We start from the raw sequence: 16,423 nt of genomic DNA, 5'->3' as shown, positions 1-16,423 counted from the left end.
GGTTGTGTGCTAAAGGAGATTTCTTGGTTGTCCTGGGTGCCGGGGCAGGAGACTTGGGCGGGAGCCTTCACGCTGGCCGGTTTTTTCGTTACTGTTTACTGTTTGTTGGTGGGGGGTAAATTCTGAAGAAAATGTGAAAATGGAGAACAAAAATATTTTTCAAAATGAAAGATTTTTATTGACCAATTTCAAATTTGATGCCAAAATTTATTCACAATCACAAGGATTCAATAAAAAAAGTGTTCATTTCCCAATATTTCCATATATATGATTCAATGCAAATGCTCTGTTCCACTTAACAGCAGTCAATGCAAAACAACAACAATTAGGATGTGAGGAGGGCAGGAGTGTATAATATGAACCATCTATTCAAAATTATTATACAGATTGACTGTGGCATATCTTGTTTGATGTGGTAGTTTGCTTTCATGTTGGAACTCCATTATATGGCGCAAATAGAATTTACATGATGTTTCCCAAACTAGAAGTAAGATGACTAAAAAGCCCACAGCTCCCAAGTAATTTTTCTTTCCTTTTTCTCAAGTGTTGAAACTTGTAAAACTGAAAGAAAAATATCCCAAACATTTTAAAATCAGCCTGGTAATAATCATGGCTAGCTGTTTGTCCCTGGTATCCACTGTAAACAGAGGCTGTGGTTTCCTGACATCAGTGCTTCAGATGGGTCAAGAAGCTGAATGCTACTTGAAAACACTATAGCTGTGTTAATAGCTCAGGATGTTGCTATCCAACACTCCATCTATATTACAGATCTGCCACTAATGCACTTTCAACTGCAGATTGTTGCTGAATGTCAGATTGCAGAACTAATGATAGAGAAGCCACTTTTTTGTGAGCATGGATTCAGGTGTAGGTTCATGACTTGAGAACCACATTGTACATCCAGTTATGGAGAGGATAATACCAGGTTAAATATTGCTCAGGTGGGAGAAAACCCAAAGGCAGGAGTTTTGGAGTAATAGGAAGGAGTGAAAGGTATCCTTCTGAGCTTAATTACAGGCCACTTCTATCTAATGAGTATATTAATGATTTGATATCAGCCTACAGTGCGTTACACCAAAATTTTAAATTATACCAAGATAAATTATTTACAAGACCAAATTAGGTGCAGAGAGATGACGACATAAGAAAGAAAGAAACGGGTCAAAGTAGATGAATTTAATGTCACTCTGAGGTGATGCATTGTGAAAAAAATGCAGTAATTACACGTTGAATGGAAGTAGGCTCAGCACTGTGGAAGAGCAGATGAACATGGGGGGGGGGTACAAGTTCAAACCACATTAAAGACAACATAGCAGGCCAAAGAGGCTTTAAAAGAGTGATAATGGAGTAAAGCCAGGCTATGCTGAGCTTACACAAAATTTTAAGATCTCATGTGAGTAGCATTAGTATCCTTTCTCTAACATTGAGTCCAAGGCTGGAGGTACAGCACAAATTCACTGTAATACTAGCCTGCTAGGAGTAAATACAAAGATAGATTTGAAAAACTGGGCTTCAATTTACTGGAACAACACCAATTACAAGGTAATATGATAAAAAAAAGTGGTTAAAATTCTTGAAGGAACAGGATAGTGAAACAGATTATTTCAAGTCTGGCAGAGTCCAGGTCAAGGGGTTAGAGATACAGCAGGAGAATCTATAAAGAAGAGTTGAGAGACTGAAGTTCAGTTCCAGTAGTGGTTAAAGCAGAAACTATAAATCAGCTTTCAAGATTAGATTGGACAAATTAATGAGAGAATTGGGGACAGGGGTGAATGAAAGGACACAAATATAAAAATGATAAGAACTATTTTCTCAGTAAACACTGGTACAGATTGGTTGGGCCATGTGGTCTTTCCCTGCATGTAGCCCAGACGGAACATTTTTAAAAAATTGTCACTCCACACATTCTGAGGTGAAACATGCCTTTTGTAAAGGTACTACTGACAATACTGGGAGAGATTATTACACACATGAAAATTCTTTATGGGGGAACAAATTCCCCAGACTCTATTTGGAAATACATTTAAAAATAAAAAGCTCTAATGACAGCTGTAGATTATCATAATGAACAGGAACAAAATCACAGGGACAGAACAATATGCAGCCAAGTGAAAACAAACTTGGACTTTGAGTGTGAACTATAGACAGGACAGAATAATCAATTAGAGGAGCAAATTTCTGTGACTACAGGATTGATATTTTAAATCCATGAAAATCAACTTATAATGCATGTGCTAAATAGTTCAACAAAAGTGGCAAACGTTCTGATGCTCATTAGAAAACAAAAAGATTGTTACTGTTAAAGCAAACTGGACTTTTAACGATAGTTCTTTCTGGAATTATTAGTCTTGGAGCAGAAAGTTGATCTTCTTGAAAATGGTTTTTATAAAGAAAAAAGGCATAGCAATATAATTGCAGAGTCTTGATATGAATCCAGTTAAAACAAATGAAAGAAAAAAGTGCACCTTCCCTCAATATTCCACACTAAAATCAAGTGAATAGTTAAATACAAAAGGCATTTGCAGTCTTTGACATCAAATCCTTCAATTCCAAATTTCTACACACACCCTTTAAAATGCCACGTGGAATTTATCGTTTAGATACGACATGTGGAAATGCAAAACATGTCCCAACCAAAAAAGAACGCAAAGTATACTATTAAAATATCATACCCAAGTTTCTATCAAATTAAACTCCAAATGTATGCTATCCTGCCAATTAAAATCTCAAATGAATCCGTGCAGTTCATTATATTGTATTTTTTCTGTGCAGAATGTAGTGCTTCACTGAAAGTATTATAGTGAAAAAAATAAATTTCTTTCTCTTCTCCTATCTGCCACTCTCCCAAACATAGTTCGTAGCTTCAATAGCCAATGCTACTTTTGTTATTAGACACAGAGCAAATGGAATAGACATCCGCTGAAGTAGAATCAACATTTTATTCTCCTCGTTATCGAATTCAACACAACAGACATGAAACTTTAATCAATACCATCTGGTCAGAAAACTTGTGTCATCAACTTTGGCCTACTGTGTGCCAATGAACACAACCTTTGCCAATTTGTGTATTTACCTGCAAGCTATTTCATGGAAGTCCCAAATGCTGCAAATTACACAATATTCAATCCTTCGGGTTCTAAATCACTAAATACTACATATGTTCAGACCACTCACTGAAAAATAAGATTTTTAAAAAAAAAGCTAATTTCAGATTCACTCACGAGATTATTTTATAACAATTAGCTGGTAATGAATAATGAGGCTAGCTCCCTGAAAGAGATAGATCTTTTTCCCTGGAGTAGCTGAGGCCCCAACTTTGGATTTGCACATCACCATTGCAGATGCAGTAATAGTGTAAATGCAGATAGCTTAACTTACAAATGGTTTTCCAAATCTCCCCAAAGAAAAACTGGAAGAAGGAGGGGAGAGGAAATAGGTAACTTTATTTAAGGAACTAATTAATCTGACCAAACGTAACTTTTTTTTAAAAATCACATAGTACACAAAAGGATCTCAGTATTTTTGAGTCAGTTGATTCATTAAAAACAGTAGAACAGGATCAATCAAGTTAACTTGTAAATTTCTAAGTTAAAAAATATGAAACAAGTTATTTGATCATCCAATCACATTTAAGTCACATTAATTTTCAGAAATCACTGGAGCTCTTTGGGAGGGGTCATCGTCAACGAGACTTTTCCCTGCCAGTTAGTTTAATGGGGCAAAGAGCCATATCTGGAATCACATACAATTCTGGTTTTGTACAAAAGATTATAGTTGGATTGGCTGTACATGATCTCACATAGCACTACTACATGGCTTATCTAAAGTGCGGTTATAATAACCTCTCAAAGGCAACATTTTAATAGAGGGTAAGAAAACTTGTCATCTCTGGACTGGACTAGTGTGCATAGTAGAGATCAATTCTAATCAGTTAACGTTGATAGTAGTGAACTGATCACATTATTTTCATCCCTCCTCCACCTTTAGTTAAATATAAAAGGAGATCTTGTTTCTGTGTGGCATTTTAAAAAAATTATTAGTATTTTGTCTCTTCAGAATACTTTGCCAAAGTCCAACAGCACAGTACCCTCTTTAATATGCCCTCAGTAGTTAAAGAAGACAATTAATTTAATTGCAGTCTTAACTCCCCATTCAAATGCACTTTTGTTCACGATGGTCTTGGCATCTGGTTGAAGTTGTTATTTGTAGCAGAATAACTGTTCATGGTCAATGCATTTTCGACTTCTAGCTGCTTCTGCTTTGAGTGATTCTGTTTATTTTCCTTTCGTCTTGGCTTCATTGGCAATACTAATATTATCAACAGGGCAACGATGTGGAGACAATAATACCAAGACCTAGGAAAGAAACAACTTAAGTTAATGGAGTACGGCCAGTGCAAGTAATGAAACTGCAAATTAAACTGATTACTGTACATGTTTATCAAGAAAACAACCCATCCAAACAATTGTTGTTATACAGTCTCTTGCACAAAAAAAAATAGATTGTGGGGAGTTTCTCCGGCTCCACTGCCAGCGGCACAGATCGCAGTGGCCCAGTGATTTAGGTGGGAGACCACCCTCGCTGAGAGTCTCCTAGCCCACCCCGCTGGCTCCGATGAGGTTCCCATCCAGGCCTAGCAAGAGCATTCAACTACCACATTAAACCAATTTTTAAAAATCAGGCAGGACACCTGCTTCACCTGCCTCCTGGGGTGTTCCAATACCACCACCCCCAAGCCGGGAGTCTGGTTGGCATGAATTGGTGCAAGTCCTGAGAAACGGGGACCTGGTGGTTCTCACTTCGAGGCGGAGCAGGGGGTAAGTACCCTCCCTATACTTGCCTCCAGGGTGCCGATCCAGTCCTTTAGGGGAGTGGGGGGGGGGGGGGGGGGGGGGGGGTGTTTCATGGAATGGGGGTTAGTAGTGGAATGGGGTCATTTGGCTGGTCTTCCCATCTGTAGTTATGAACGGTCTCCCAACAAGTCAATATTAAAGATGTGTGAGAATAGTGCAAGTCTTTCCATCAGCAGCCGTAAAAACCATCAGTCTGCCAGCATGATAAAATGAAAGGTCTGGGAGATGAAGATAAAGGTATTCTCTTTAATGTGTAGAAACCTTTTACAGTGCTTTTTTGGTCAATTTCACTGCCTGTGTGCATGCCTAGAAGCCTAAAGGTTTTAAAGTGCATTGTTTACTTCAAGTTCAGACCATTCATTGTCTTTTAAAAGCCTCTTGATTGACAGATCCAGGCAGTTTCAAAGGAGGAATACCGTTGTTTATATAGCTCTACAGGGGTCTATTAACTTAGACATTCTTCCTCGTTTGAGCAGCTGTTCCTTTTAACCGCAGTTTTTTTATTTAATAAAAGGAGTTCTCTTTGTTCTGAAGAGCTTCCTAGAAAGACCAGGGCCGGGATTCTCCCCTATCCGGCGGGGCGGGGGGCCCCGGCGTGATGGAGTGGCGTGAACCACTCCAGCGTCGGGCCGCCCCAAAGGTGCGGAAGTCTCTGCACCTTTAGGCACCAAGCCTTCACATTGAGGGGCTAGGGCCACGCCAGAGTGGTTCTACTTGGTAAAAAAACCCAACATAAGTGTACTTTATCTGAATGCTCGTAGTATTCGGAATAAAGTAAATGAGTTGATGGCGCAAATCATCCTGAATGACTATGATTTAGTGGCCATTACTGAAACATGGTTAAAGGATGGTCACGACTGGGAGTTAAATATCCGAGGGTATCAAACTATTCGGAAGGACAGAGTGGATGGTAAGGGAGGCGGTGTAGCTCTGTTATTTAAGGATGACATCCAGGCAATAGTTAGGGATGATATCGGTGCTATGGAGGATAAAATTGAATCCATTTGGGTGGAAATCAGGAATAGTAAGGTGAAAAAGGTCACTGATAGGAGTAGTCTATTGGCCACCAAATAGTAACGTTATGGTGGGGCAGGCAATAAACAAACAAAGAGATAACTGATGCATGTAGAAATGGTACAGCAGTTATCATGGGGGATTTTAATCTACATGTCGATTGGTTTAACCAGGTCGGTCAAGGCAACCTTGAGGAGGAGTTTATAGAATGTATCCGCGATAGTTTCCTAGAACAGTATGTAATGGAACCTACGAGGGAACAAGCGGTCCTAGATCTTGTCCTGTGTAATGAGACAGGATTGATTCATGCTCTCATAGTTAGGGATCCTCTCAGAAGGAGCGATCACAATATGGTGGAATTTAAAATACAGATGGAGGGTGAGAACAAAGGAGATTACAATGGGATGAGAGAAGAACTAGCTAAGGTAGACTGGGAGCAAAAACTTTATGGTGGAATAGTTGAGGAACAGTTGAGAACCTTCCAAGTGATTTTTCACAGTGCTCAGCAAAGGTTTATACCCACAAAAAGGAAGGACGGTAGAAAGGGGGAAAATCGACCGTGGATATCTAAGGAAATAAGGGAGAGTATCAAATTGAAGGAAAGAGCATACAAAGTGGCAAAGTTTGGTGGGAGACTAGAGGACTGGGAAACATTTAAGGGGCAACAGAAAGCTACTAAAAAAGCTATAAAGAGTAAGATAGTATGAGAGTAAACTTGCTCAGAATATAAAAACAGACAGCAAAAGTTTTTACAAATATATAAAGCAAAAAAGAGTGGCTAAGGTAAATATTGGTCCTTTCGAGGATGAGAAGGGAGTTTTAATAATGGGAGATGAGGAAATGGCTGAGGAACTAAACAGGTTTTTTGGGTCGGTCTTCACAGTGGAAGACACAAATAACATGCCAGTGACTGATAGAAATGAGGTTATGACAGGTGATGACCTTGAGAGGATTGTTATCACTAAGGAGGTAGTGATGGGAAAGCTAATGGGGCTAAAGGTAGACAAGTCTCCTGGCTCTGATGGAATGCATCCCAGAGTGTTAAAAGAGATGGCTAGGGAAATTGCAGATGCACTAGTGATGATTTACCAAAATTCACTAGACTCTGGGGTGGTCCCGGTGGATTGGAAATTAGCAAACGTGACACCACTGTTTAAAAAAGGAGGTAGGCAGAGAGCAGGAAATTATAGGCCAGTGAGCTTAACGTCGGTAGTAGGGAAGATGCTGGAATCTATCATCTAGGAAGAAATAGCGAGGCATCTGGATAGAAATTGTCCCAATAGGCAAACGAAGCATGGGTTCATAAAGGGCAGGTTGTGCCTATAAGATAAAGATGCATGGCATTAAGGGTAAAGTAGTAGCTTGGATAGAGGATTGGTTAATTAATAGAAAGCAAAGAGTGGGGATTAATGGGTGCTTCTCTGGTTGGCAATCAGTAGCTAGCGGTGTCCCTCAGGGATCCGTGTTGGGCCCACAATTGTTCACAATCTACATAGATGATTTGGAGTTGGGGACCAAGGGCAATGTGTCCAAGTTTGCAGATGACACGAAGGTGAGTGGTAAAGCGAAAAGTGCAGAGGATACTGGAAGTCTGCAGAGGGATTTGGATAGGTTAAGTGAATGGGCTAGGGTCTGGCAAATTGAATACAATGTTGACAAATGTGAAGTTATCCATTTTGGTAGGAATAACAGCAAACGGGATTTAAACAATAAAATATTAAAGCATGCTGCTGTGCAGAGAGACCTGGGTGTGCTAGTGCATGAGTCACAAAAGGTTGGTTTACAGGTGCAACAGGTGATTAAGGCGGCAAATGGAATTTTGTCCTTCATTGCTACAGGGATGGAGTTTAAGACGAGGGAGGTTATGCTGCAATTGTATAAGGTGTTAGTGAGGCCACACCTGGAGTATTGTGTTCAGTTTTGGTCTCCTTACTTGAGAAAGGTGGTACTGGCACTGGAGGGTGTGCAGAGGAGATTCACGAGGTTAATCCCAGAGCTGAAGGGGTTGGATTACGAGGAGAGGTGGAGTAGACTGGGACTGTACTCGTTGGAATTTAGAAGGATTAGGGGGGATCGTATCAAAACATTTTAAATTAGATAGATGCGGGCAGGTTGTTTCCACTGGCTGGTGAAAGCAGAACTAGGGGGCACAGCCTCAAAATAAGGGGAAGTAGATTTAGGACTGAGTTTAGGAGGAACTTCTTCACCCAAAGGGTTGTGAATCTATGGAATTCCTTGCCCAATGAAGCAGTTGAGGAATAAAGGGATTAAGGGTTATGGTGTTCGGGCCGGAAAGTGGAGCTGAGTCCACAAAAGATCAGCCATGATCTCATTGAATGGCGGAGCAGGCTCGAGGGGCCAGATGGCCCACTCCTGCTCCTAGTTTTTATGTACGCTGCCAGCTGGCGTGAACGGCCTTTGGCGCCACGCCAGCCGGTGTAAGTCCGCGCATGCGCCAGAGCGTCAGCGGCTGCTGATGTCATACCGGCGCATGTGCAGGGGAGGGGGTCACTTCCACCTCCACCATGGTGAAGACCATGGAGAAGGCGGAAGAAAAAGAGTGCCCCTCCGGCACAGGCCCGCTTGCCGGTCGGTGGGCCCCGATTGCGGGCCAGGCCACCGTGGAGACACCCCCCGGGATCAGATCGCCCCGCACCCCCCCCAGGACCCCTTCGCCCACCTGCTCCCGCCGGTAAGGTAGGTGGTTTAATCCACGCTGGCGGGAGAGGCTCGTCAGCGGCGGGACTTTGGCCCATCGTGGGCCAGAGAATCGCTGCGGGGGGCCCACCGACCGGCGAGGCATGATTCCCGCCCCCGCCGAATCTCGTGGGGGTGGGGGGGGGAATTCGGGACACAGCGTTGGCGGGATTGATGGCGGCCCCGGGCGATTCTCCGACCCCATCCCGCCCCAGGTTTCTCTGTCTGAGTACTGCCCCTCCCTCCCCTCACACTCTTTCTTGGAAGCAGGTTTAGATTCTGCCCCTTCCGGGAAAACGTAAAGGCGGATCCTGTGAGCACCTAGAACAGATGCGATTTCCTGCTGGTGGGAGCACTTAAGTCTTCAAATGGGAGAATTGTGGCCTGTGTCTAAATGAGAATGCAATCTACAGCACCAAATGCATCCCTTCAAAGAATTGTCATACAATTGAGAACTGTTAAGAAAAATGGACTTGAAGAAAAAAGATACTGCTTCAGTAAGCGGAGTAAGAGAGGTCACTGCCTCATGGCTTTATCACCGCTGACCCAGAATGCATTTTTGCGGCCTACCGGTGGAATCTACGGCAAGCCCCTGCCACGGTTCCCCGATGACAGAAGGTGTAAACAACGGGAAACCCTGTTGACAGCGGTGGGACCAGAAGATCCCACTGCCAGCCAATGCTAGGCCACCTCCGGCGCCCCAATACATATTGCAAAAAAAGGAGAGGCAGACAGTCCCACCCCCAATATTTCAAATATATTCAATCGATTGTTGAGTCTGTCGTATTCAGGGATCTGTCACCAGGAGATTTCGGATCTAAATAGGGGTGAAACGGACCACAGAACCCACTCCTGCAAGCTGAAGCTGCTCTTGCCTCTTACCACTCAAATTAGGAGCAAAAGTTCAGGAGAAGAAAGCAACAAGCAGGAGAATCAGGGTGCAGTTGTTCTGATGAGAGGGTAGATTAGGACGGATGAGAGGGTTGGTAGCAAGAGGGTGGGGCTAGGGCGCAGGACAGACCATGAACTAAAGGGTTGGCGGGAGCAAGAGTCCACTGCTTTGAGGAGGGTCAGAGGGTGGAATGTATGCCAGCAGATGGATCAGGAAGCAGGATCACCAGCCAACAGAAGTGACAACAAGCTGCAGTATAAAGCGATCATATTGTACGGCACGGTAGTACAATGGTTAGCACTATTGCTTCACAGCGCCGGGGACCCGAGTTCACTTCCCGGCTTGGGTCACTGTCTGTGCTGTTTGGGGAAATAGTTAAAAATCAAGTTTTGACGATATTATAACTGAAGTTGAAATACAAGCTTGCATTGTTCTTAGTCGAGGTCAGATAATGCATTTGCAGCTTGGCGGTGATAAAAGTGTAATGTTACACCAGCCTTTTAGGATCCAGACTGCAAATGTATATAGCCAATAATTTAGGTACCAATGTGAGTGATGGTAAGGACCATGATTTAGATGTCACAATTCAAAACTTGTAAGCCAATAGGGAGCAGAGAGAGGGGGCGGTGGTATGGTAGCCATCTGGGATGGCCACTTCCAGAATACAAAATGGACGCTCGCAAAGAATGTAGGGAACTGTGGACAATGTTAGGAAAACAAGCAGGCACAGGGCCTGCATGCATATTGGGAGAGAGCGCTCCCAGATGGAAGCAAAACTATACGTCGATTAGCATATTAATGGCCCATCTCCGGGAACAAAGGAATGACACTCAAGCAACCGATACTGTTTCAGACATCCCGGCGGCAGTTCCTGATGTGGCCATCAATTCACTAGAGACACGATTGGAAGTAAACTGTGGTTTTAATAGTTTTACAACTGATCCTGCCTGCGACCAGAGGAACTGAGAGCAGGCTCACGGCTGCAGCAATTTATACTTCTGGTAGTGGGAGGGGCCATGGGCGGAGCCAAGGGTGGAGCCCTGTACAAGCTCCTAATCTCCGCTTATGGGCAGAGCCGCGCAGCGGCTCACATACAGAGCCCACAAGGACATAATACAATGCAATAGAATTACAATACAGTATGAATTCACCACATTCACCCACTGTAAAAAAAATCAAGTCCGGCAGAGGTGATGGGTCTACAGGTTGAGCCGGTCCGGTGGCCGAGTCGTCCTTTGGGATCGGCGGAGCACCGGGGTTGCAGCCTCTTCGGGTGGCTGGGTGGTGACAATCGGTGTGGGTATGAGGGTGGACTCCAGGGGTATTTCGGTCCGAGCATCATTCCTGACCGGTGCGACGGGCGACGCAGGAACCCTATAGGCGCGGGGGCGGCGAGCGTGGGCAGGGAACCTCTAGGCATGGGGGCGCAGGGCATGGGGGGTTGGGTGGGATGTAGTGTGAGGGGTACCTCGGCAGTGGTGGTGGTGGTGGATCCTGCAGGCGCCAGGACCTGGAGGGGTATTCAATAAAGGTGTATTGGGGTTTCGAATGAAGCAGTAGCACTCTCTCTACTAGCGGGTCTGTTGTGTGTGTCCGGACGTGCTTCCGGAGGAGAACCGGGCCCGGTATCCTCAACCAGGATGGGAGCGAAGCCTCCGTGGTAGTGCCCCCAGATAAAACAAATAGTCGTTCGTGAGGGGTCTGGTTGGTGGCGGTGCATAGGAGGGACCTAATTGCATGGAGCACGTCGGGGAGGACCTCCTGCCAGTGGGAGGTCGGGAGATTCCTGGACCGGAGGGTCAGCAGGATGGTCTTCCAGACCGTCGCGTTCTCCCCCTCCACCTGCCCGTTCCCCCTGGGGTTGTAGCTGGTAGTCCTGCTCGAGGCGATGCCCTTGTCGAGCAGGTACTGACGCAGCTCGTCGCTCATGAAGGACGAACCCCTGTCGCTGTGTACGTAGCTGGGGAAACTGAACAGGGTGAAGACACTGTGCAGGGCTCTGATGAGTGTGTGGGAGGTCATATCGGGGCATGGGGTGGCAAATGGGAAGTGGGAGAATTCATCGATAACGTTAAGTACACATTTTGATTGGTCGAGGGGAGTGGGTGGGTGGCCGCACGGCGCAGGCCTGGGGCAGTCGCTGGTCGGGGGCCCACGATGGGGTCGCTTGGTCCGCGGGGAATGAGTTCAGACTGCGGACCGCGACCTCCATAGTCGTAGCTAACTCTCCCATGTCCTCCAAGTTCTGTGCCCCTTTCTCAAGTAATCGCTGGCGCACCTAGTTAGGCCTGAGCCCTGTAACGTATACATCACGTACAGCGAGTTCCATATGCTGAGAGGCCGTTACAGCCTGAAAATTGCAGTCCCGAGCAAGAGCTTTTAAATCGCGCAGTAAGTCCTCTAGCGACTCTGCGGGGCGCTGGCGCGGGCCGTGAAAATGTGCCGCGCGTAGATCTCATTAATCGGCCGCACGTAGATCTCATTAATCGGCCGCACGTACAGTCGGTCGAGCATAGCCAGGCCTCAGTATATGAGGTGGTACAATTGAGTTGTGTAGAGATACGATGGCTCACCCGTGCGTGCAGTAGGCTGAGTTTCTGCTCCTCTGTAGTCTTGGATGTGCTTGATTCAGCCAGGTAGGCCTTAAAACATCTAAGCCAGTGTAGGAAGATTTCCTTCGCCTCTGCAGCCTGCGGGTCAAGTTCTAGTCGATCAGGTTCGAGGGCTGGTTCCATAGTAGTTTTCTTCAAGTTTTAAGACTATTAAATTGATGTGACCATCACGATTGGAAGCAAACTGTGGTTTTAATAGTCTTACAACTGAGCCTGCCTGTGACCAGAGGAACTGAGAGCAGGCTCACGGCTGCAACACTTTATACTTCCGGTAGTGGGAGGGGCCATGGATGGAGCCATGGACGGAGCCATGGGCGGAGCCAAGGGTGGAGCCCTGTACAAGCTCCTCATCTCCCCTATGGGCAGAGCCACACAACAGCTCACATACAGAGCCCACAAGGACATAATACAATACAATGCAATACAGTATGAATTACAATACAGTATGAATTCACCACAGTTCCCCAAACCAAAAGCACAAACAAAGCCAGGCCAACGGCCACCTAAGACATGCCCAGCCATCAGGGCACCCACCCCTTTTATTGGTCAAGATCGATAACAGTGATTGAGAAATGGCCCAATTAATTGGGGCCAAGATTAAGGCCCGCCTAAAAGCGCGGGAAGCCACTCCAGGTATAAGGAGGAACCCCACAAGAGGATCACTCTCTTGGACTTGGCTCTCAAAGCGGAGAGACCCATCCACCAGCATCACCAGAAGCAAGTAAGTTCAAGGTCAACGCTAGTTACCAGACGGACGACCTTAGCTGTTCTCCAGTACCTCTTCGAACCCAACAACCCCAGATCCGAACAACGGCCATTGTTCCTCTGACTGAGTGGGCACCCAAAGTTAAGTATAGGCGTTAGCGATAGAGATAGTTTAGTCTGTAATACTTTGTGCATGAGTAGATCTTACTGTGTGTGTAAATAAATAGTATTGACTTTGAACTAACTAACTGGTGTATTGGCTCTTTGGTGTATTCAGATTTGAACCTTGTGGCGGTATTGAGAGATACCTAGCGATTCTAAGTGTCAACATAATTAGGATTAAGGAAGGCGACCATATTGACTGCCATATTTATAACCAAATAAATATAGCAACAGTATCAAACCATGCAGGTATAAAGTTACTGCTGCACTCTTCGTCTTTGTTCTCTTTCCATTGTTTTCTTCCTTATCCCCTGCTGGGCTTTTGTTACTATTTTTGTATTTTTGAACTAACCAAGTTTTTGCAATAAAATTCAATCTTGCACTACCACTGGACCCTCATCTCTTATTTGAAAATAAGGAGATCCTACAGCGGTGTCCACACGTTCTCCCGTGTCTGCGTGGGTTTCCTCCAGCTGTTCCGGTTTCCTCCCACAAGTTCCAAAAGAGGCGTTTGTGAGGTGAATCGCACATTTTGAATTCTCCCTCAGTGTACACAAACAGACGCCGGAATGTGGTGCCTAGAGGCTTTTCACAGTAACTTCATTGCAGTGTTAATGTAAGCCTACTTGTGACACTAATAAAGATTATATTGATGGATTTTAAAAGCCATTTCATTTATCAATGTAGCTATTTGGCAATATAATATATTTAATTTCAACTGACAAAATATATGTTTTATTTTGTTTTCTGAGGAGCAAGGTCCTGCAGGACCTAACTACAGCTTTTGAATCGGTTTTAATGGGAAAATATGATGCACTTCAAGTCATTTCAATTAAATTTGTATTCAAGGAGTATTTCAGGATACATAATTAGATACATTCCTACAAGCAAGAAAGAATCCAAGAGGAAGACCCACCATCAGTGGTTAACTAAAAAAGTTAAAGGTAGCATCAAACTTATAATTGCACAAAGATGGTCGGTAGGTCAGAAGATTGGACAGAATAGAAAAAAAAACAGCAAAGAACGACTAAAAGATTGATGACGAGAGAAAAATTAGAGTACGAGTGAAAGCTAGCTAGAAATATAAAGTCAGATAGTAGGAGTTTCTATAGATATTTAAAAAAGAAGAGTATTGGTCCTATGGAAGATGAGTCTGGGAAATTAAACATGGAAGATGGCAGGTTAAATAAAAGGGTATTTTGTGTCAGTCTTCCCTATAGACAATGCACGACACATTCCAGAAATAGCTGTAAATCAGGAAACGGAACGGAGGGAGGAACACAGAAAATTCTAACCACCAGGGAAGAGGTACTGAGCAAATTATTGGAGCTGCAGCCCCCAGGTTTTGATGGACTTAATTCCAGGGTCTTTAATTTGAAACGTAGCTGGTGAGATACTTGATATGTTGGTTTTAATTCTCCAAAACTCCCTATATTCAGGGAAGAGCTCATTAGATTGGAAAATTACAAATGTAACTGTTTTATTCAAAAAGGGAGGGAGACAAAAAAAAAAGAACAGAATTCTGCTCATTTTGCTGATGACAAAGATAATCTGGAAATATAGTGGTGAAGAGGACACAAGGGATATAGATAGGTCCAAAGACGTGCAGGTTAGGTGGATTGGCCATGATACATTGCCCTTAGTGACCAAAAAGGTTAGCAGGGGTTATTGGGTTACGGGGATAGGGTGGAAGTGGGGGCTTAGGCGGGTTGGTGCAGACTCGATGGGCCGAACGGCCTCCTTCTGCACTGTATGTTCTATGTTAAGTGAGTGGGCAAAGATCTGGCAAGTTGCGTATAACGTAGGAAAATGTGAAATTGTCCATTTTGACGTAAAAATAAAAACAATTATCTAAATGATGAGATTGCAGAGCTCCAAGATGCCGCGGGATCCAGGTGGCCTAGTGTATGAAGCACAAAAGACTAGTATATAGGTACAGCATGTAACGAGATATGTTATTGTTGATTGTGAAGGGAATTGCAGACAAAAGTTTCATTTATTTAGGGTACTGTTGAGATCACACCTGGAGTGGTGTCTCCTTATTTAAGGAACGATGAAAATGTGTTGGAAGCAGTTCAGAAACTTTTACTAAACTAATACCTGGAATGAGTGAGTTGTTTTATGAGGAAAGGCTTGACAGGTTAAGCTGTATCCATTGGAGGCAAGAGTGAGGGGACTCGAAATATACGAGATCCCGAGGGTGGATGTGACTAGGTGGTTTCCTCTTGTAGGAGAATCTAGAACCAGAGGTCAATGTTTAAAAACAAGGGGTTGCTCCTTTGAGATAGAGATTATTTCTCTCAGTGGATCTTTGGAACTCTCTTCTTCAAAGACAATTTAAAAAAAAAAAAATTTTTATTGGAATTTTTTTACAGAAAGTATAAAAATATAACAAGTAATAATATGCAACAAACTGCCCCATAACACCCGCAATTCACCCCAAACCGTAACAACACATGTACCCCCCCCCCCACCCCAACAAGAGAACTTAACCATAAATTAAAATTAAATAAATCAAATTTAAATTAAATAAACAAACATAGTCATCGTCCCCCGTCCGTCCCCCCCTCCCCCGGGTTGCTGCTGCTACTGCCCCAGTACCCTATCGTTGAGCCAGAAAGTCGAGGAAAGGTTGCCACCGCTTAAAGAACCCTTGCACCGATCCTCTCAGGGCGAATTTGACCTTCTCTAGCTTAATAAAACCCGCCATGTCATTGATCCAGGTCTCCACGCTTGGGGGCCTCGCATCCCTCCATTGTAGCAAAATCCTTCGCCGGGCTACTAGGGACGCAAAGGCCAGCACACCGGCCTCTTTCGCCTCCTGCACTCCCGGCTCTACCCCAACCCCAAAGATCGCGAGTCCCCATCCTGGCTTGACCCTGGATCCCACCACCCTTGACACCGTCCTCGCCATCCCCTTCCAGAACTCCTCCAGTGCCGGGCATGCCCAGAACATATGGGCATGGTTCGCTGGACTCCCCGAGCACCTGACACACCTGTCTTCACCCCCAAAGAACCTACTCATCCTCGTCCCAGTCATGTGGGCCCGGTGCAGCACCTTGAATTGAATGAGGCTAAGCCGCGCACACGAGGAGGAAGAATTAACCCTCTCCAGGGCATCAGCCCATGTCCCGTCTTCGATCTGTTCCCCCAGTTCGCCCTCCCACTTAGTTTTCAGCTCCTCTACAGACGCCTCTTCCACATCCTGCTTGTAGATATCGGATATCTTCCCCTCCCCGACCCAGACCCCCGAAAGCACCCTGTCACTCACCCCCCTCCCGGGGAGCGCAGGGAATCCCTCCACCTGCCGTCTAGCAAATGCCTTTACCTGCAGATACCTAAACATGTTTCCCGGGGGAGCCCAAATTTCTCCTCCAACTCCCCCAGGCTCGCAAACCTCCCGTCGATAAACAGGTCCCTCAGCTGTCTAATGCCCGCTCTGTACCATCCCTGAAATCCCCCATCCATGTTCCCCGGGACAAACCTAT

General features: G+C 44.8%; 1 protein-coding gene across 3 annotated transcripts in view; it reads right to left on the bottom strand.

The window, feature by feature from the left end:
• Nucleotides 1–1,161: 1,161 nt before the first annotated feature.
• LOC119967587 (lysophospholipid acyltransferase 2-like) overlaps nt 1,162–16,423 on the bottom strand; it is a 236,789-nt gene continuing 221,527 nt past the window's right edge. For all 3 annotated transcript variants that reach the window (XM_038800306.1, XM_038800308.1, XM_038800307.1), the window contains one exon: nt 1,162–4,355. In XM_038800306.1, the coding sequence (XP_038656234.1) occupies nt 4,169–4,355 (187 nt within the window). In that variant the 3' untranslated portion in view covers nt 1,162–4,168. The remainder of the gene's footprint in view (nt 4,356–16,423) is intronic.

The sequence above is a fragment of the Scyliorhinus canicula genome, chromosome 6, assembly GCF_902713615.1.
Source record: "Scyliorhinus canicula chromosome 6, sScyCan1.1, whole genome shotgun sequence".
Lineage (NCBI taxonomy): Eukaryota > Metazoa > Chordata > Chondrichthyes > Carcharhiniformes > Scyliorhinidae > Scyliorhinus > Scyliorhinus canicula.
Note: the sequence above shows the minus strand (reverse complement) of the source record. Positions and strands in the feature narration are given on the sequence as shown.